General features: G+C 40.1%; 1 protein-coding gene across 2 annotated transcripts in view; it reads right to left on the bottom strand.

Moving 5' to 3' along the window:
- Positions 1 to 3,004: 3,004 nt before the first annotated feature.
- Positions 3,005 to 21,814, bottom strand: part of LOC134517324 (glypican-5-like) — a 394,664-nt gene continuing 375,854 nt past the window's right edge. For both annotated transcript variants that reach the window (XM_063338702.1, XM_063338703.1), the window contains one exon: positions 3,005 to 13,347. In XM_063338702.1, the coding sequence (XP_063194772.1) occupies positions 13,145 to 13,347 (203 nt within the window). In that variant the 3' untranslated portion in view covers positions 3,005 to 13,144. The remainder of the gene's footprint in view (positions 13,348 to 21,814) is intronic.

Below are 21,814 nucleotides of genomic sequence, written 5' to 3'. Positions count from 1 at the left end.
CAGCTTTTTTTTTTTTTTTTTTTTTTTTAGCTCTTCATTTTTTCGCATCTCTTAAATTATGATTCCTTCCATCTACTGATTTGCCTTCTTTCTAAACTTTATGCTTATTGATTTTTGAAGATAACCATTAAGGACATGTACTCATTTCCATGTACCATGAAGTCGTTTGGGAGTTCTCAAAAGAACATTTGCCCAAGTAATGAGGACTGACAGTTCACGGACCTTTGCTCGTGTGACAACACGAAGTACTGTCTTACACAATCATTAAAGTGAAGCACCTTAAAATCATTTATTAAATCACTGCCTTGCTTTGTTCTCAATAAGCAATGAATTAAGCCCTCGTATATAATCTAGAGTATATAACTCAGCCACTGTTAACTTTTCTGCAGCCTTGTGTCCCAGTCTGGCTCCCCCAGGAATGCTAGCAGAAATATTCTTTATTTTTTCTTAGAGCAAGTCCTAGATATGTTGGGGACTACAAGCTTAGTTATCCACAGGGGAGTGTCCATTGCAGCTGGCCCGTATGAAATGTTCTACAGTGTTTTGCTCTCTTAGCTGTTTAAAAGGCCACAAGTTATTTCTGGGTCCTTTTTCAGGAGAACAAAACCATAACATGGCAGCAGCAAGCACTATTGTCTTGCACTCTGTGAGAATCCAGGGCCCTCTACCATCCAGGGAGCAAGAGATGTGCCCAGCAACGTGTACCAAGGAACTGCCTAAGCAATGGGAGACTGAGGTGCATCTTAAGCTCTTTCACTGCAACAAAGATACCATTTTTTTCAGTGGCAAGGAATTATGTTTTTCCCTTTTGAATTTGCTGTGTGACACCATCCCTTTGGAATCTGTTAGATGAACCAGCTTTTCTTGTAAAACCTTTAAAGACCTGAAGAGACTTGCTGATACACACAGGTGGTTTTGCACAACTAGGTGTCTATATACGGAAAGAGAAATGGATAATAGTGCAGGTCTTGTGCTGCACTGCTGTGTCCATTTGCAAGACAAGCCTCATTTCTGAGGTGTAGCTGAGCACTGAGTAATAGGAGGGCTGGAAATGGCTCCTGGCTACCAGCATGCAAGAAAGGCAAATGGAGAACGACCCTATAGCTGTGCCCTGCATCATCTTGGGGCCGCTTTTTACTCCAGTATCAGTAAAATAGTTTAGGGCATCTCAGTTTGGATGTAGTTGCTTACTGGGACAAAGGAGGTGGCACTTTGATTTTTCAGTCAATACGGGTTTGAATCTTGCTGTTGCTGGAAGTGCTGCTACGTCTCTCCGTCCGAATGAAACACATTCCAAGATTCTGCCTGCTACTCTTAGTTACTTGCCTATCTGCGGGTGTGAACGTCATCTTGTGAGTAACATCAGGCAGTCAGTATTTACTAGTGCATTTACTTCTGAGAATTACTGTTCTGCCTGTAAGAAAAGATCAGGGTTGTTACCACTGTGTAGTAAGTTGGCACATGCTGATGTTCTTAATTTGTGTTGATTTTTTTTCAGATTTCACCCATGGTAAATATAATTTCTTCTTTGCAAGGAGAAAAAATTAAGGCTCTGGGAGGTTAATGAACTTGTTTGTTCACACTCTTCTAATAGATTACATGCCAAAGTAGGAGCCAAAAACATGAGTTCTGATTGCAGTTCTGACACGCACTTACAATGTAAGAGTACCGTTCCCTGAGGTTCATTTTCCCAGACAGACAATGAACTATGGGTCTCTTCATCTGAGGTTAATTGGAGTCTCTGTACCTTTCCTTAAATTAAAGAAATGCCCTGAGGAAATTGATGCACTAAATGTGTCTCAAGAAGTTTATATCCAATTTAAGGTGGAACTGAGAAAGGAAAGACAAGTAATAGGTGGTGACCACAAGCTGAATGCATCAGAGAAACACAGCAGTGCGTACCAAGTGTGCCGGTAACATGGATGCTTTCCAGGGAAAAGCAAAACCATGGCCACTCTTAGCAGTTTGTAACTCCTGAAAGATCGGCGGAAATCCACATTTGAGACCCAATCGGACTAGGATACTTTCTGGTTCTGCAGGCCGAGTTACTCTGTAATGAAAAATATTGATTTTGTAGCTAGAAAAGTCTGCTCACTTCTGGCTGAGAAAACAGAGGGCAGACACCATAACAGTTTGTGCAATACAATAAAGGGAGCAGACTCCTGCTGCCCCAGCACTTGCCTGAATCAACAAATAATGGGTCATACAAAAAAAAAAAGAGCTTTTTCTGAAAGGTTAGCTCTGAAACGGAAGGGTTGTTTCAGGCCTAATTCATCCCTTTTTGCTCCTGGATGAAGGAAAGTCAGTGTAAACTTCTAGCTCTTGCTTCACGCCCTGCGGGCTACCTGGGAAGCACCCATAATATCTGCATGTACCTTGAAAAAGGGAATGGCAGCATGCTGCAGGACCCACTGTGACCCCTGGGCGAAAATATGGGTCCCTGTGGCTGAGAGGCACACTGCACCCTTTCCCCCTGGAGATGAGTGAGGATAATGCCTGCGGAATGATGGGTGGAAACCCCATAAGGAATGAGTTTTCTGTCTTCTCTGTGGGAGTTTTCCAGTTCTAGGTGTTACCTTGGACCAGTGACTGCAGAGCCAAAAGTCCATAAGTAAATAGTGAGTAGCCACTGTGAGTGAATAGGGCTCACACATCTGGTGTAATCTCCTCCCGCTTGTTCTGGCAAATTCCTATCATCCATATGTTGTTTTCTTGAAAACACGCAAGATGGGAAAGTCGTAATCTCTGGTTGTAGGACATAAGCCTGTAGGTGTAGGACATGGCTTCCTGTTGTTTTTTGAATTCCTTCTTTATTTTAAAGGTAACACTGAATCTCCTTGAGGACATGATAAAAACACAAATAAAACCCGTCTTATACAAGCAGGAGTATTTTCAGATTGCTCTTTTAGGATGGCGGTAGTTAATGTTGGGTTCCTGGGTTAATAATGATTTCACAAGCATTCTTTCCAAAAAAAGACTGTTTATTTTCAGATATAAAGCCGAAGTGTAGGAAGACTTCCTACACTAAAGTCACACTGCCTCTCTCAATATCGTAGGCAAGCCATCATGCTGGTAAGTCAGTGGTTGTATTTGGAGCTGCACCGTATTGGGACCCCTGGGACAAACTAGGCTAATCCACTCTTTTTCCAGGGTTTCTGTATGACAAATCATATGCTAGACATGTTTCAGAGGCAAACTGACACACTGCTAAAAACCAAAACCAATCAACCAAAAAAACCAAACACGAGGAAAGATTTGGATTTCTGGTGGGAGGAGCATCAAAGGGACTATAGACAGTTGCAACCACTTCAGGCATTAGGCTAGCAGAAGGGCTAGTTACTCAATGCAATTAAAGATCTTCAGTCAAAGATACGAACTCCAGCACCACTATTAAGGAACATCCTTAAGGCATCTCATCAGATCTGATGTATTCTGTGTATTTTTGGAAAATAAGTACTGAATCAGGTGAGAGGCAAATCCTTTAAATAACCCTACAAATTTGAACCGTCAAAGAAGCACTTTTTAAAACATCTTTGGGAAAAGAAACAACATCCTTTGAAGTGGAGGCAGGTTGGATTTCAGAATGAAGCAGCTTCACAGATTTAGACACCTGCTTAATTAGAGGATGAATGTGAAATCCTTAAACTTAAAAGGCTTTTATGAGGCAGCACTTCAGAGAACAAGCATTCCTCTAGCTTCGGCAGAGAAGAGCTGTTGGCTATTATCTTTGGAGCTGGGTCAAAAATGAATATATTAGCAAAAAGCACTCTCAATAGATGGCGAGATGAGCCGTATGTAATTCCCAGACCTCAAATAGGAAGCATTTTGAAACAATCGAGGAAAGCTGGAATCATGGATGCTTTAGGAGGGAACGCTCAAATCATCATGCAATCAGAAAACAAAATGAGTGAGAAAAAATGAGGTAGGTAGATGGACAGCAGGTATGCAGTCATTTAAACACAATAAAGGAACACTTTGTTCACAATACTGTTGTGGTTCAGTGGTCTGTCCTATAGTTTTAATTCAACCCATTCAGGAATACTACAAGAGGAACTCCTAAATACTATCAAAACAGGAAATAAAAGGTATAAAACAGCTTATGTCTTTCCCACCAACTTTTAAGCAGGAAAAAAGCAGCTGTTTTGACAGAGAAGTGAGGAGAAGCTCATGAAAAGTAGCTTTAACAAATGCTTATGAGAGGAAAGGGATCTGCTGTGTCACTTTAGGAAATGGTAGAGACACAATCACAGTAATCAGCATCCGACAGAAAAATATCGGATTAGGGTTTTTCCCCTTCAAAAGAGAAACTGCAAAGTTCATAACTGACAAGTGATGAAAAGGCTAAGCTAACAGCAGGGAGTTTCCTTTTTCTAATACCCTGGCCTATATGAAAACGGAAAAGTAATGCCATCCGAACCAAAACCAAGGGCAAGACTTGTAATATGGCCCACAGTTATTGCAAGACCTCGGTCAATGGAGAACTCAGAGCTGATTGTTCATGTAGGAATGGAAGTTTGATGAAAAAAGTCCTACCTGTTGTGTGGAGGTGTGCTGGCATTTACCCGGGAGACTGCTGCAAGTATGGTGTCTCTTCAATAACATTAAGAGCTCCCAGAAGAGCAGGTAGCCACCTTTCTATTTCACTGTATTTATTGCAAGAAAGAAAAGAGCAAGAAAGTAGTTACGTGCTGAAGAAACAGACCTTTCTTTGCCAGACTACAACCAACATATTAACAGTTCCTCAGCAGTTCTCAAGGTCTGCATCCTTTATTCAAAGCATCATCTGAACAGATTAAAATATTTTTATTTAAGATTTTATCAGCTTTGTAACTTACAAAGATGATGAAAAATATTCAGAAAAAAATACAAAAATTCTAACAGACAACAACAATTTCCTGCTGTGGGTTACTTAATTTTATTCCCATTCATAGTTCACTGTCCTTTACAAAACACTGTTCACTTTAACTTTTCAAAGTAGCCTTGTTCTTCTTTTAAGACATTGTTTTCAGACTGCTTTTTTGAATTGTCTTTATCATATTGAATGCTGAAAAACAAACTGAAGAAAACTGACAAATTTATTCAATAAAAATATAAGCAGATATACTGCAAATAAAACACGTGCTTGAGAAATAGAAATAATTATTAGAGCTTGAATACAGCCTAGGGCAAAACCAATCTATTTTGGAACTTAAAAAGCCCGTGATGCAACTAATGTAAAATACAAATGTAAGCGGCCTATTCATTCCTGTAAAATAAAATGAACTAAAAAAAGACTAGGAGGCCACAAACTAATTATTAAAAAAGCTAAATGACAAAGCACATATTTTACTAGTATTTCTACCCCAGTGTACTGTAAACATTCATACTGTATTAGTTCTGATATCAAAGTACAGTAAGTGGCTGTATTATGCAAGGTTTAGTGGACTGTCTTCCATTTTTATTCTAATACTGCCCCTCTTGTTGTATGTGGGACACAATAAACGTTTTCTGTAGTATTGCTGCTACATTAGCCTGCTCCCATACGCAACTGCAGTGTTTTGGGAGCAGGTTTCAACTGCTGTTCATCCCTAATGCCAAAGCTCAAATATTTCAGTTAAATTCTTTTTCTCGTTTTTCAATGAGGCCACCAAATGTCTTATTGCTTTCTTCATCGCTTTGTGGACTTGTCTGCAACTTTTGCCTGTAAATGATTTGTCATCCTTGAGCCATAAACTGTAGCTTTTCTCAAGCCCCCCCAAAAGAGACAGAGGGTGGATACCCTCTTGCATGACAAGCGGACTCTGACACTATTATCACTACATGTGATAATGTAGTGATAATTCTACATCTCTGCCAGGCCCAACATCCTGGTTTGGTTTCCTTTCAAGCTGGATGTTTAGCGTTAGTTTTATTTTATATAAAAAGTCTTCTTTCTGCTTAGGAGGTAATTTCATTTCTTCTCCATAGAAGAACATCAGGCTACAGTACCTCATAAATTCGTCACCACTAATCTGAAACTCACTGGTAATTTTATTTGAAACCGAATGCAAAGATACGCAGGTTTCAGCTGAAGCAGCGCACGGCCACTTGCCTTCTCTGCTGCTTAAGCTTCTCTGGAAACATCAAAGCCACGATGAGTTCTCTCCGCTGAGTCTCAATTAGTTTCTGAGGCCAGTTTAAGACCTGGATCCTACGTTTTAACATGAAACAGAAAAATCAAACTTCATCTGCCTCAAGGCCTGATCTGTATCAGCAAACCTTCTCTGAGAAAGATTTTCTACCCTAGGAGATACTCACAGTATGAGTATCTCCTTGTAGCCCCAAATCACACCAGCTGCTTCTGGAGAAGGCCCCCGCCGTGCCCCTGGAAAGGGAAAATGCCAGAAGACTTACAGCACCCCACGTGTTACAGATTTTCTTTTCAGGCATGGAGATACTATCTGATCAGTGGCCTGGGCAATGTAAAACTGTTATGCAAATTTTGTAATCGCTGCAGTTACTTTCGATTTTCTGCACCTGCAAAAAGATGGGAAGGAATTCACATTTCTGGGCTAGATACTATGCTGAGGTAAATGTAAATAGTTAAACTGAAATCAAAGGAGTGATACTGATTTACAGGAGCCAAGGGTCTGCTGCAGCATTTCATACCCACAGAAAAGTCTCAAACCCTTTTTTGATTTCCCAATTTCATATGTGTGGAGGTTGTAAATATTTGATATTGGCATCCTTGTTAGAAAGTTTTTTTCTGCTTTTTCTGCTTTTTAGAAAGATCAAATGCTCTTCCTCAATATACTGTGCATTTAAATAGAAAATTACTATTTATTTAGAAGCTTACTTATGAGATTGAAGCAATCTGGTTTAATTTCCACACTTTTAACATCGTATCCTTGACACTGCAGCATAGCAATGCTTTTGATAGTCTCTGATTAGTAAAACTTCCTAACTCTATATGCGTATACAGAAATGTGAAAGTTACACTAGGATCTATATTCTTGATGTCTTATTGCTTTCATTTTTCTTTACTGAATAAACCAGGCTACAAATCAGGAATACTGAACTTAATTACGGGAAAGAGGTATCCGACTATTTCCATTTTAACTGCATTAAAAATGTCAGTACCTATTCTAGATGTAATTGCCTAAATGCCTAGCCTAGCTCATAAACCCAGAAGACATACGAAAACATGTTTTCATATCCCCCTGAAAAGTAATTTTTACAACTGTGTGTTTGCAAGGAGTTCACAAAACTAGCAACGCATTTATTTTTCAAATGAAATGTCCATAGCCTGTAGAATAATTCAAACAGGTGCTAATTAGGTGTACAGAAAGGCCACTGAGGATAATTTATATATCCCCCTGCAACAGAAAAAAACCCGAATAAATGTTAATTGCTTATATTATGCAACGACTGATTTTTAGGATGGCACTAAATTAGCTGCAAATATTATAATTACAAAGTACTGGGTAATTTACTAAAGATTAATTGAAATGATTAAGTGCAAACTGCATAATTTTGCAAGGTAGTATTAATGCTTTCTGCACAGAAATGAAAAAAGAAAAAACCACCCGTGGTTGTTACTGGCTATTTAATGAAGTATTTTATGCAACTCATGAAAGCATCAGTGGCCTCTCTTTTATGTGTCCGTCTCTCAAAAGAGTATGACGTGATTCTCATGGGGGGAAATCACTGTAGTGCTGATAATAAGCGGAGTGTCTAAGCCAGTCTATGTTAAGGACTGAGTCTGATCTCAATCACGTGGGAGCAACACAAAAGTGTTGCTTCATGGTCTGCATCCAGCAGCCTTTTCTGAAAGCTGCAGCAACTCTGGCTATTTCCTGAATCAGAACTGAAGTAATTGCACGCGCAGTTGGAATGCATTCCTCATAACCAGCAAAATGAGGCCCACTTTACGCAAGATACTTGAAAATGTCACTACGCAGCAATAGTTTTAATTCACTTCCCAGAATTCAGTGCAGCAGCCTTGTGCATGCAGGCTTCGTATTGGGCATACAGCACAAGAGGTGGAAGGAGGATGCTGATGACTCGGGAGAGAGGAGAGGGACTTAAAAAGTTGTTCTAGTCCAGGAGGGATTTCTTACCAAGGAGTATTCTCTATTTTAAATGCAGGATACTTTTCTGAGTTTACTGTCTCTCTATTTATTACAATCTCTTGGCCAGTATTTATTTTTTGGTGGATTAATATTTAATACAATTCAGATGTAGCTATTTAGAAAGTGACAGTGGAAACCAGAAGAGAATGCAGTGTTGGGAATAATTCTAGACTTCGGAGGCAATGGGAAGAAGACATTATCATGTTCTTTTTCACTAACGCATGTCACAGCTATAATGATATTGACTGTAAGGTGTTGCACTTTTCATTAACACACATGCCACGTGTCATTGCAAGAAGCACTGTAAGTAGTGAAATGCTATAAATGAAAATAAATGTCTCATGCCTTTGGCCAGTTGCAACATTAAGCACCTATGACGCTGTGATGCTCAATGTGCAGGATACATTTTAAGGAATGTCTCCTACTTCTACAGACCTAAATTCACCCATATGCAGAGACGTGAGGAAAGCAAGTATATCAACTAATTCCCACTTAAAAAATGGATAGACTCTATCGATTTTCAATACAAGGCTGAAATCCCCTTGACACCATGCTAATTATGATATTTTTATTGTAATTTCAGCTAAACATTAAAATCTGTTTAATGTGAAGTCAAACCCAGGAACACAGAGACTTTTTGGATTTTTGTCCTACTCAGTATCTCACTTTAATGTGTGTTTCAGCTCCTTTCACTTGAACAGATCTTGCTTAAACCTAGTCATGTGTAATACTGAATAAGAACGGCTCAGTGAATCAGGGCAAAAAGGCTCATCTAACATTAAAATGAAGTCTGCGTATAACATCCATTAGGACAATATTGAGAAAACCCATACAGGATTAGAGAGTCAAATTAAAAATTATTGCAGTCTTGGTAACAAAAGGAAACTGGGATATATTAAATACAGATCTGATTTCAGAGATCAAAGAGATGCGCATCTCACAGCCAGATACCCATACACAGAGCCTCTGAAGTCAATGCAGCTGGACACGATTATTTGTGTTGCCCTTATCAAGCTCTGACAGATATTTGTACCTCAAAAGGTTCATTACTGAGTGAAAGATCAGAATCACAATTCCTTATGCAGTGACGAAGTACCTGGTGTGCTAGAAGACGGGGCATAATGCTGGCAATATGCAAGCCAGAAAAAAAGTGCAAGGTTGAAAATGAGAGGCCAGATTCTGTAGAGCATCTAAATTGCAAAGAAAGTGCAGTTCATAGCAGGTGTCTGTGAAGTTGCCTGTAAATGCAGTCTCTAGATTCTCTGCGGCTCTTTGCCTGGCCAGTCTCCATGCGTTGATTTGGAGAGGTGTAAAAGCTGCTTGAAAATTAGCTGAGAACACTCGGCTGAGGGCCTCAGAGAAGACAGCGAGAGGTTGCCATGTGCTGGCACATCGCAGCCACACATGCTTTTGTCCACCCACGTTCACTCTCCTCCCTGACGCTTTCATAGCCAGGGAGGGGACTAGTGACAGAGGAAGCTCTTAACATCAACCTGCTGTAACCTGGAGCCCAAAGAGCAGTGAAACACTAAGAACGGACTGCACGCCCACGGCAATTTTGTCTTATCTGGTAAGAAGCCTGCATCGCTATCAAGAGAAAATTACAGATTGATTTTACTCACAAATGTATGACAGCAGTTATTTTCCAACGCTGGCATTCACAAATGCTGGCACAGCAAAATATTAAAAGAAAGTCATAGCAAAACAATAAACATTCCAAAAGCAGTGGCTAAATACAATTCATAACTGTTAGGCAAAGCTACAGCAATGCTCTTAGACTAGTGCCTTATTTTACTCTGAGATTACATAAACAAGTTTGAAGGTATTTTGAATTTAGACCTTTGTAATTACATCGTAATTACAGTGTCCTGGATAACGAAGTAAGATTTTGTAGAACAGGTATCTTATTCACCTGAAATACTTCCTTTATCTGACACAGCCAGTTGTTTTTGCCTTTGCTGGTATAGATTTGTTGTTTGATGGAAAATACTCTCTTTTTAGTATGTAAATGCAACTGATCCCGAGGAAAAAAAAATCCTAAACCATCACTAAAAATATACTGCATTGCCCTTTAAAGCTGCACCATTTCTGATGCACATTATGAACATATTTCATGCCGGTTTGACCAGTACTCTTCTTACAGCGTAGAAGTATATTGGTGTGAAATGGATTAATAGGTGTGGAGTCCTCTGCAGTCTCTTCCTTCGTTCCATAACAATTTGTGTCTATTAAAATACTGGCTGAATCCAATGAAATGAGTTGAATCTATCTCATCCCACAGTTTCAACCTGTTGTAGTTTTGTTCCAGAAACTTTAAAAGGGTTGTCTTTTTTAGCTCGCAACATGAATACTACATCATACAAATATTTGCCAACTAAACACAAAATTCAAGCACTTGATTTTTCAGAGGTTTTTGTTTGGCAAGATTATGACATTTAGCAACAAGAAACAATGAGTTATTCCATACATGCCTACTGCAGGGCTTCTGCAACTTCCTCTGCTACGGCTGAATACAAGGCTAGCCTTTAGCTCCAAGCTAGAAGCACAAAACCTTTTACAGAAAAGAGCTCAAAAAGACACATAAGTCTGGGCATTCAAGTTCCATCTCTGCAGGTGAGAAGAACTGAAAACTACAAGCTGCACAACTGATATTTGTGGTAGCCCTGAAACCCCAGCTCTATCCATAGGAATCCTGAAGGAGACTTAAGTGTGCCAACGCAGATGCATTTGCCTGAATGGTGACTGAGCATCTTACATGTGAGAACGCTAAATTAGGGGTCAGGTTCACAAGCAAGAGGTCTGAATTGCTTCAGTGAAGCCACAGTGATTGGTATTACCCGAGGAGCTGGTGGTGGCAGCACCTGAGGTACCTTTCTGTGTGTGCACAGAGACCAACCCATCTAACAGCAGCCATCTCGACTGATCCTTTAAGGCTGCAGTGAATTACAGTGTCCTTTCACTGTACAAATGACACGACTCGCACATCTCCTCAGGTAAAAGTGCACTTTTCCAAAGGGCAGTACAAATGAATACAAGAACCAGCATTTTTAATTATGGTTCAATAGACTGATGCAGCTCACAAACCCTGGAAAGCACAGGACAGTCATTTTTGTACTTTTGGTCAAAACTGATTTTCACTGATATGACTGGAAAGCACTACTTAGTTATCATTTTTAAAAATCAGAATTCAAATATAAAATATTTCTTGTTAGTATAAGTATCTTTTCCATTTTATCTCCTCCTTTCAACATTAAAATTGAATTCTCTTTTAGACAACTTAGCTGCCGCCACTTCAGAGACACCTCCTTTGCAGCTGGGTGTGTCGATGGTTCTGATTATACCTTTATGTCTGTAAATATGATCTAAGAGGCCAAATTAAAAACAAAATTCAAGCCCCACCTCTGCAAACATAATTAGACATGTTCACTAATCCTATCTGAAAACACACTAGTAAGTCTTTGTTCACTCATTGTATACTTGTTCTGTATTATTGCCACTTTCTATATAATGACATCCAGTAGTAATACTGGAGCATGGCACCTTCTTTGAGTCAGGCTGTCTTTTATAATCAAAGTTGCTGATAAAATGCCTGAAGTTGATTAGTAAGATACGGGGTTCTTCTTTTGAGTTACGTCAGTGGCTGCGTAAGTATCAAAGAGATGTTTTACAAAAAACCAAAGGCAAGTGTTTTACATTAAATCTTATAAAACTGTACATAATAATAGTCTACAACATGAAAATGGCCATTAAACTGTTGTAATAGTTATGAAATGTAGTAAATATAACAATTCTAATGTTTCATATATTTATCATATTAATCGCTGTATTCATACAGTTGTGTTTGTGTGTATATATATATTCAATGGCACTGTAAACAGTTGTTGGAAAACGCACATTAAGTCTTAACCCATTAGAAGTTATTATCGTACTTTTTCATCCAAAAAGTTAAAATGCATTAAAAAAGAAATAGCCTTGTAATATAATGCACGTTTTGACATTTTCTAGGGTAGCAATCAAGGTGATGCGTTAACAGAGTGTTCTAGATTTCAGATTGCTTTACATTTACACCTACCATGATACAAAATTTTAAACATTAAATGTAATTAAATAATACACAGTTCATGAAACAGAGTTGATTTCAGAGATCCACAATGCACAAAATCTAGTTAGTGTCTAATGGGAGTTCCCAATAATTTGTATCTCTGGGAAATAGAAAATTTAAGTCGGTTTCTCTTTAACATCACATAGGCAAAGTTTGAACTGAATCATTCTTTTTTTCTCTGTACAGAGCTGCATTCAACTGGATAAAACATTATTATGCTTATTTATGTTTCCCATTGCTGGACATTCATCCAGTAAGCCTTGAGAATATGCTTAAGCATGGCATTTTGCAGGGCAGGGAAACTCGCTATCTATATCCCTCAGTAAACAAAGTGTTTCTAATTTTTTCCATAGTTAAGGCAACTATACTGATATATTAGACACACCATATGCTTTTATGCTGCTTCCTACAATCTAAACAGTAATAGTGAAAAGAAGTTTCAAACATGCTTTGATCTTCTTAACCACTTAGGAATTTCATCAAGCTGGTAGAGAGTACTTCACTTTAACACGGTTTACAACTGTAGACATAGCTTGTTAGCTGTTCACTAGAAAAATAAAGTATGTATTGGCTTGAATTTGAAGACCGACCATTCATATAATTTATCAGAAAAATTAAACAAACAAAACCAGCCAGTCAGATTCCAGTGAACAAAATTGAGAAAAACAATAACACACACATATACAGTTTCTGTGTTTTCAATTATTTCTACCCCATAATTTAAGCTACTCAGACCCTCGTCATCATTCCCTCTGTATCTTGGGTGGGCTTTGTCAAAGGCTATCTTCAGACACTGTAAGTGACGACATGGTATCTGCCAACTCCAGCATATCGTTTTCTATTTATTCTAACATCATATAAACTAGAGAGCCACTTAAATTTGTTTTCTGTTGGGTAAGGCTGTAGGTATAAGTGACAGAAACGCTTGCGTAGTGGCTGCAAGGCAACGCAGCTACTGCTGACAACGCCACAGAACTGCTAGTGCTGTTAAAATAACAAGTGAGGAACTCCGGGCTGGATTGCTCCCATTTCCAGTTACGCTGTGTTTAGAGGACGACTTGACAGTGCTTGTGGTGGTTGTGGTGTCAATCTTTTTCACAGTTGGTTTTGGTTCGTTTCTGTTTTCTGGATGGGTTTTCTTGTCCTTGAGTATATCTGAAAACATGAAAGTAAACGTAAGATTAATCACATATCTTTTAAATAGTGGCTTTAAATTCTGTCTGTTGTGGGAACGCGTACACTGGTCTGAATAACTGAACGATGTACAGAGAGTGATGGGGCACTTTTATTAATGTTTTAGTTGGACCCAGAGTGGGCGCTGGGTCCTCAGCACCCACTGTTTCGCTCAACAAGTCTTCTCTCACTGGCCTGCCCTACTGTCTCCTTGTAGACACAGCCTGAGCAGAATAATAGGCATTCTGCATTGCGGTGGCTGGTCTCAGAACCTGTTTTTCTCTCCCAGGAAGTACCTTCAGTTTCACCTGGGATGGGAACTGCCTCATGCTTTAAAACACCATGTCAGGATTGAGTGGGTTTGTAACATGCCCAGTGAAACACCCATCAAGTTGCGGAGCTGCTGCAGGAGGAGACCAGAGAACATATTGACTTGGTGTAATAGTCAACTTTCTGGCTTTAAAGCAAGCTGCGACCCTTGATATGGTAAGACAACCTGGCAGGAAAGATTGCAGATGTGAGGAAATACATAGGTGTCTCATATGCCTTGTTCTTCAATGGGGGCAAAAAAGTGGCTACAAAGAGAAAACGCTTCAAGTTTGTTTCACTGTTTTTCCTAGCAAGTACAAAGATTTTTTGTTTTTAAAGTATGGAACAGTATCACTTGGGTTTTTTTCCTCCCTCCAGATGTATTTTGGGGCAATTCGGGGCATCTTTTATATAAAGGAGTAGATTCATAAGAAAGTAGTAGCAGTTGTCCTTTATTGCAAAAACACAGATTTTTTTTTAAATGAGAAAATGACTGATAAGGGTTTCCATTTATCTTGACATTCCCAAGCTATTTGCAAGTATTATTGAGATCACATCGCCCTTGAACCCTCTCAATGCCCCCCCACTGGCATTGTGGGGGAAAAAAAAAATAAAAAAAAATAATCACTATTTCATCTGAAGATGGGATGATGGTTTTACAGTCAATCTGTAAAAGCATACCCAAGTGCCTGGCAAAAACCAAATTCCTACCTGGAAGAATCTATAAATTAACAATAATTGTTCAGGTCCAAGCTTAAAGGATTTGTGATACTAATGAATGCAGTGCACATACACAAGAAAGCAAAAGGCATAGATTTGTAATGCAGATTAAACAACAGTCCAATCTTAAAATAAAAACTCTGAATCACAGAAGCAAGTTCCTGGCAGAAACTGGGAAGATGGAAAGTATTCCAGAAATGTAAATGCAATCTGAGATCATTGTCTGCTTGTCAGTAGTTCTGAACAACCATCAATAAACTCACTTGATAATAAAAATGAGCTATTGTATTGGGAAAGCACACATTGTTCTTTTGCCAGTATTAACTGTAAAAGAAATGCAATGAATTCCTCCATTTTATCATAATATCAACATTAATCCCAGAGGAGCCTGTGATTCCTAGACCCGACTCAAGGGTGACTGCAGAGAAGGGACGCTGGCTGGCAAGGCATACAGCGGGAAAAGAGCAGTCTGCCACTGCGCTCGTAATTCATTAGGGCAAAATGTGAACATAGCTCCTCTTCAATTCCAACTCGCAAAGGAGCTAACAGAAAGGAGGGGGAGAAAAAGCATGCTTTAAATGTTTAGCAAATATCAGTATTCTGAGGACACTTAAAGAAAAATGGACAACCTTCAGACTGTCATTAAAGTAAATTAAGAATAAATCATGGAAATAGGTGTGTTCTGACACTGCCTAGACTCCTTTCCATCACTGTCATTCTCCTTTTCGACTGCGGTAAAGGCACTATTTCTCTGCTGCCTCTTATATCATCCCAGCCTGCTGACTTCAGCTCTCTGGGGCCAGCTGATTAAATTAAGACCTCACTCAGGTAAATCTATTCCCCTCTTTCAGTTGGCCATGTCCAGCATTGTAACTTGATTGGCCTCTATAAATCGGGCAGACTGAAATGTATTAATTCGTTTATTTTCTTAATATTGACTTAAGCAAAAATCTAAGGTAAGATTTAATGCTATCAGAGAGGCTGTTGGTTTTTAAAAGCTTTCCTCTCAGTGACTGCTTAATGCACTACATAACAAGCGTTAAATAATACATTAGAAAATTCTGCCTTTATCCTTTCCACGGGAAGGACTACATTCTGAATTCTCTCTCTGTCTTTACAGCAGAGTATCTTATACTATTCATGGCCAATTCTAATTTGGGATTTAATTGTGCAAAACTGGCATTTTATTTTAAATGCTCTGTTTTCTTTCTTCTTAAAAATAAATAAAAATAGCCTCAGTCCTAATTCAGTTCAAGATCCTTTTCAATCCTATATTTAGTTTTTAAGGCAGAAATTTCGGCAGTGTAAAGATTTTGAGTTTTATTCCAGTTTCCTCAGAGTTCCTGTTGCTTACTCACTCCAGAGCTTTGGCTGAGAGACTCTGAGTTAAGTGATTTTTTCCTCTTAAATATTTTTCTCCGCATCAGAGATGGTTATGTTCAGCATACTACTGACATTCAAAAGGCAAAAAAATAGTGAGCATGCTAAAAAAAAAAAAAAAGTGTCAGTGTGAAGACTAGCACAGAAACGAAACTCCAGTCTCAACAAAGCAAACCCCAGATGTTCAATTCCAATGAATCAAGCCCCCAGAGTATGACTTCATAAAACCAACCAAACCAACCACACAACTTTGGTATGTTCTAGTATTTACCTTCTGCTTTTTAAAGGCTTTATGCTTCCCAATTAAAAGCTTTCTCCATCACTAGAAACTCTCTTCCCATCATCAGTCCCTCTCTCCTTTCCAGAAATGGAGTGGTTAAAATCTTTGAAGGCTTCAGCTAACCTCAGGCTAACACATGCAACAGCTTTTTGGACGCTGGCATATGAATATTATTCTACACTGTTTATTTATCAGTGCATCATGATGGCGATACAGCCACTGGAGTAGCTACTGTGCTGTTCCCTTATCCAGGTTCCCAGTGTGAATATTCAGACCCTGCCAAAAGGGGTACTTAGTGAAGGCAGCTGACTGCCAAAGCAGCCTTTGTGAACAGCCTTTTGGGACTCTTGCCGAGGACGAGGTCTGTTGGGGTCAGTGAAGATGGCTCAGAGTCCCTCTGGGCCTCGTGATTACTGAGAGTGCAGAGAACAGCCTGGTTAGTCCAGGGGATTGAGTCCACTTCCTTAGCTGAACTTTCATCCGTGTTAACTGCTGTTGAATTCACATCTTGACAGCGTAAACAAAGCACATAATGAAAATTACTTGACCTCGATGTTTAGAGCATTTAGGATTATCTTCACCTCAAAGATCTAACTGCAGATTGCTACCCAGTAATGCACGTGTCGCTCAGATGGCACTGAACTTCTCATAAATACTCATATGGATCAATACTATTCCTCAGAGAGACTAGCAAGGATAAAAGGGAGAGTCAAAACTGTCACTATCATGTAATTTAGGAACAGGAAACCTCCCCTGTAGCAAGGGCTGAGCATGCGTTTCAAACGCATTTGGTGAGTCACACATTGAACCATAGAATAGTTTGGGTTGGAAGGGACCTTTAAAGGCCATCTAGTCCAATGCCCCCTGCAATGAGCAGGGACATCTCAAACTCAATCATCTACCACCTCTCTGGACAACCTGTGCCAGTGTTTCACCACCCTCATTGTAAAAAAAATCTTCCTTATATCTGGTCTAAATCTACCCTCTTTTAGTTTAAAACCATTACCCCTTGGTGCTATCACAACAGGCCCTGCTAAAAAGTTTGTCCCCATGTTTCCTGTAGGCCCCCTTTGAGTAGTGAAAGGCTGCAATAACGTCTCCCTGGAGCCTTCTCTTCTCCAGGCTGAACAACCCCAACTCTCTCAGCCTGTCCTCATAGCAGAGGTGCTCCAGCCCTCTGAGCATTTCTGTGACCCTCCTCTGGACCCGCTCCAACAGGTCCATGTCCTTTTTGTGCTGAGGACTCCAGAGCTGGACACAGCACTCCAGGTGGGGTCTCAGCAGAGCAGAGTAGAGGGGCAGAATCACCTCTCTAGCCCTGCTGGCCACACTTCTTTTGATGCAGCCCAGGATGCGGTTGGCCTCAAGCACACATTGCTGGGTCACGTCCAGAATGTCAGACATAGCCAATAATGACACAGGGGAAAAACAATGCGATTACTAATTTTTTAGGTTATTACTAGGCTATCTGACGCAAGTTCAAGCCATATTGGCACCCCAGCTGTTAGTTCCCCCCTCCCTCGCCTAAATGATGTGCAGTTTGCTACTGTAGGGATTATCAAAGATGTAAATATTTATTGGTGTACTTGCATGCTATTGTTCAGCAATGAAAAGCATTACTGTTCATTACCATCAACAAGGTCTACTTCAACGTCTGTAAAGGTTTCCTATTGCCCTGCCAAGGGATGAACAAGCTCATCTATTTAACAGAATCCCCTTTACGTTTTTGTCCTTCTCTTGACCTGACTTGAGCCGAGTCCTTACTCTGTGATTGCAAATGATGAGTGTGACAGGGAGTTTTTCCCTGCAAAGATCTGCCAGCGCCACTGAACCCTCCTCGCCTCCTGCCTGAATCACGCTCAACACTGTCTCCACCGAGCTGAAGGGTAAATGCAATGAGTCCCTAGATAGGCTGCTGCTGGCGCTGACAGAGAGGAAGAGAAAGTCTTTCTGGAGTGAAAAGGAAAAAGGCAGGAGGGGAAGGGCAGTTGAATGGGCTGCTCTCATGTTGGGGGAAGCTGCATTAGTTTGGGGGAAGCCTGTGTTTGAGCTGCCCCAGCACCTTTCAGATCCAGCTCTTGTTGCCCTTCACCTCTCTCGGCTGAGCAAAGCGGGCCACCGGCAGACTCTGTGAACCAGTGCAAACGCTAAGGCTCTAGGGCTGGTGGAAGCAATGTGTTTGTACCTCAGGACCTCTGCTCCTCAGGCAGCACACTTGTGATTAACCAACAGCCACGGTGTCTGCATACATCTAAGGCTACGGATCATCACACCAGACCAGCGTACAACCCTTGTGAGGCAATTCGGCATAAAAACAAAACAGAGAGATCTGCCAGACTATCCTCTAAATGTTAATTATAGCAGCCCAGTTTCTAATGGAGCGGGGCACTGACAGTGCAGAATCGATGCTCATTGATCCACCACGTCCACAACGAAGTGGAGATTTTGAACACGTTTCCGTCAGTTTTACACCATGAGCTGTAGGGAGAACTTTCAACCCAGCTTTTTGGGGAGAAAAGAAGGGGAGATTGTTTATTTTGGTTTTCCCACATTAATGACATGAAGTCAGACCTGTCCATTTCTTCCTAGACTTTCATGCAAACAACGTGCTTTAAAAAGACAGAACGTCGGCATCGACAATAGCAAATTAATGCCTTGGTCTTGAATGCCTCATCATGACTGTAATGATACTCATAATGCAGGTCTACAGTGAACTGGTCAGTACCTGCACTTACTCCCCAAGTTGTAGCTCAGTTGCTTGATAAATTTCACTTCGATCACAGGCTTGGTTTTGGCTGACAGCTTCATAAGAAAATTAAAGCTAGGTGCAACTTGGTGGAACCGGCTCTTAAATTACAGTAGATGCTGCAGTGTTATTATTAGCTTTTTATCACTTCTGGTAGCAAAAGCTGAAATTACTTTTACATATTCAAAGGAAGGAGCTCTGAAATTGCAAAACAATGCTGTCGCCATAAAATGTACCAACAATTTCCAAATAATCTATTATCCTGACATTAAGACCAGCACTAATTATTTCCAGTTACAGCTGCAGCAGACAAATGGAAACAGGAATGCTGTGGAAATGGGAATGTGAGCACTCCCAAAGCGTGATGAACTTGTGATGCAATTCTCCAAATTCTGGAGTCTGTTATTGTCCGCTATATAATACTAGTCAGTAAAGGGCAGGTGTAATGTATCCCTTTTGGAGCCAGAAGGGAGTAGTTAACAGCTCTGCAGCCTCCCATGTATGGATTGTTCTACCCCTTTCTATTTCAGCCTGAGAACATAGTGTCCATAGAAGCCTTTTCCCCACACACCTTCTTATGGGAACTTGGCCTTAGGAGGAAAAGTTCTTTAACCAGAAAAGGGAAGAACTACAGGAGTTACAACCGAATAGGTCACTCTCCTCACTTAACTACTGAGTTGTGTTAGGTTCAGGCCAGCCTCTCCAGAAGACTCACAGGACAAGATTGCGAAGGTTAACTGATATGTTTCATTTTGGTTCTGCAACCTTTCAGTTTCTCTTTTTAAGGAGTGTGTGACTGAAGAGAAGTTGGCCTAGTCATGAATTGGGACTAGGATTATCTATGTCCAGTTTTTAATTCTGCATTAAACTCTCTGTGATGTTTGGCCAATCTGTAGGCCAGCCAGAGAACTACTTCATTTCCTACACATTTTGCACACTCTGAATGTAAATTCTTCAGACGGAGAGGAACCATACCCGTTCTTCTCAAGAAATAACATTGGCTGGAATTTTCAGGAACTACTGTTATAAAAAAAAAAAAAAGTCAAATGCAACAACAACAAAAAATGCAACAAAGAAAAGTCAGGAACAACTGTGAGACAAGTTGAGATGTCAGGTGCCAGGAAGCCACACTTAGATGAAATGGCAACTCCTTCCTCCATTCCCAAACAATCTTTTGTCTATATGCATTTGGAAGCAACCTATACATTGAGAGAGAGAGCAGGACGTTATCTCAGCCGTACTGCTGTAAGGAAACCTGTCCCAGTATTTATTTGGCTTTTGATATACAGCTGCCATAGCAAACCCTGCATGATTTTCAGGAGCCACAATAAAACTGTATTACTTCTGAGGGCTAAAAAGTAAACCCACACGTATAACTGCCTCAGCTCCTGCCATAGTAAATGTCAAGATAGAACAATCCATCATTTTCCTTGGGAAGAAATAACCTAACCTAACAAACCTTGTGTGATTCAGCAGTAGTTCCATTAATCAGTCAGTCATTTGCAAGAAAAGGTTTTGTCATTTTGTTTATATTAATACGAGACTTACTCAGATGCAGACAAGCTGAAAGTATAAGCTTAAAACATGCCAAACATCTTTTACATTTCCTGGAAACATCTGTTTTTAGTCTAGGCCTAGGCACATGTTTGTGGTTGCATGTTTAAGCTTGTTTAGTTTGCCAGATACCTCGTCCATACTGCAGCACAGCTGACATGATATCCTGAAACACAGCATGGAAGTATCTGTAAAACATGATGTTCCCAGTAAATCTGTTGAACTTTTGTTGTAACTTTCTTGTAATGAAAGAAACAACTAAAAAGCTCTGTGACAGCCTTCTGCCATCACTGTATGGTGCAGTTAATTAGTTAAGTTTAGAAATTCTGTGCATGCCTCACTGGTAATATCCAGAAGACTGAGAGCGATCCCGATGCCGCATGCCTCTCATGCTCAAAACTCCTATTAAACTTAATGGGAGTTTGGGGGGATGCGAGGAATGCGGGATTGACCTTTATGGTTAAAGATGAATGTGTGCTCTAGACTTCAAAGATTAGGTGCCCCTGCCAGTCTGGAGTGTGCAAGTGATCAGCACGCCAAGTGCCGAAGGCATCTGCTAAATATCACGCCACAGCTCAAAGCTGTAATTAAGAAAAATATAAACTGGCTCAAGGAAGAAAAATATTAGTAATAATTGAAAATGCTTTGGCTGTTGCTTTTGTCCTGATGATCTCATTAGTTTTGGTTACAGAAACAGTTCTCACACTGGCTGACGTGGGGCATGCTTTGTTTGTGCTCTCGTTCTACCCACATCTTTCCCAGTTAACTTTTATTGCTCAATACAAAGGTCAAATCGAAGGCTTAATTAAATTGTATATGGGGAAACTATAAACTTATTTTGGAAGGGAGTACAAAAACATTTAAAGCCATCCCAGCTCCTCTCCCCCAGACACTCCTTAATTTCTCGAGACGAAAAAGAGCATTTGTTGTTGGCATTCTTTCCCTTAAGGGGAAACTGCACCTTTTCTTGCTTGAAAATTCACGTTACAAATATCCAGCCTTTTCATAAACTGCTAATTGTATTTGCAATTGACATTTGCAACCAGGATTTTAATTCAGCTCTGCAGCTCTGAACTGACAAAGCTCTATTTTGCAAAAAGACTGGATATGCTCTTATGCTAGCAGCAACGCAAGTTCAGTTTACAGCCAGGATCTGAACTTCATCTGCTTAACTTTAAACAGAGATTGTACCACCAAAACAAATTACCCACTTGCTTAAAGTTAGGCATATGTCTCTCAGCCCTGAGGCCAAAAACTGAAAAGCAGCATCCCTCTCAGCTGAAGAAACTCACAGGTCATATATAGGCACCATTTACAGTTTCGCTGTGCCATAAGAAGAAAATCACATAGCTTGAGAGGAAGGTCAGGTTTGAGTATGCTACAACCTGTGCACCAGCAACACCAAGCCACAAGAATGTTTGTGACAAGTCAGCGTCTAGAGCTGAGTGGTTTTGCACCAC

This window comes from Chroicocephalus ridibundus, chromosome 6 (assembly GCF_963924245.1).
Source record: "Chroicocephalus ridibundus chromosome 6, bChrRid1.1, whole genome shotgun sequence".
Taxonomy (NCBI): Eukaryota; Metazoa; Chordata; class Aves; order Charadriiformes; family Laridae; genus Chroicocephalus; species Chroicocephalus ridibundus.
Note: the sequence above shows the minus strand (reverse complement) of the source record. Positions and strands in the feature narration are given on the sequence as shown.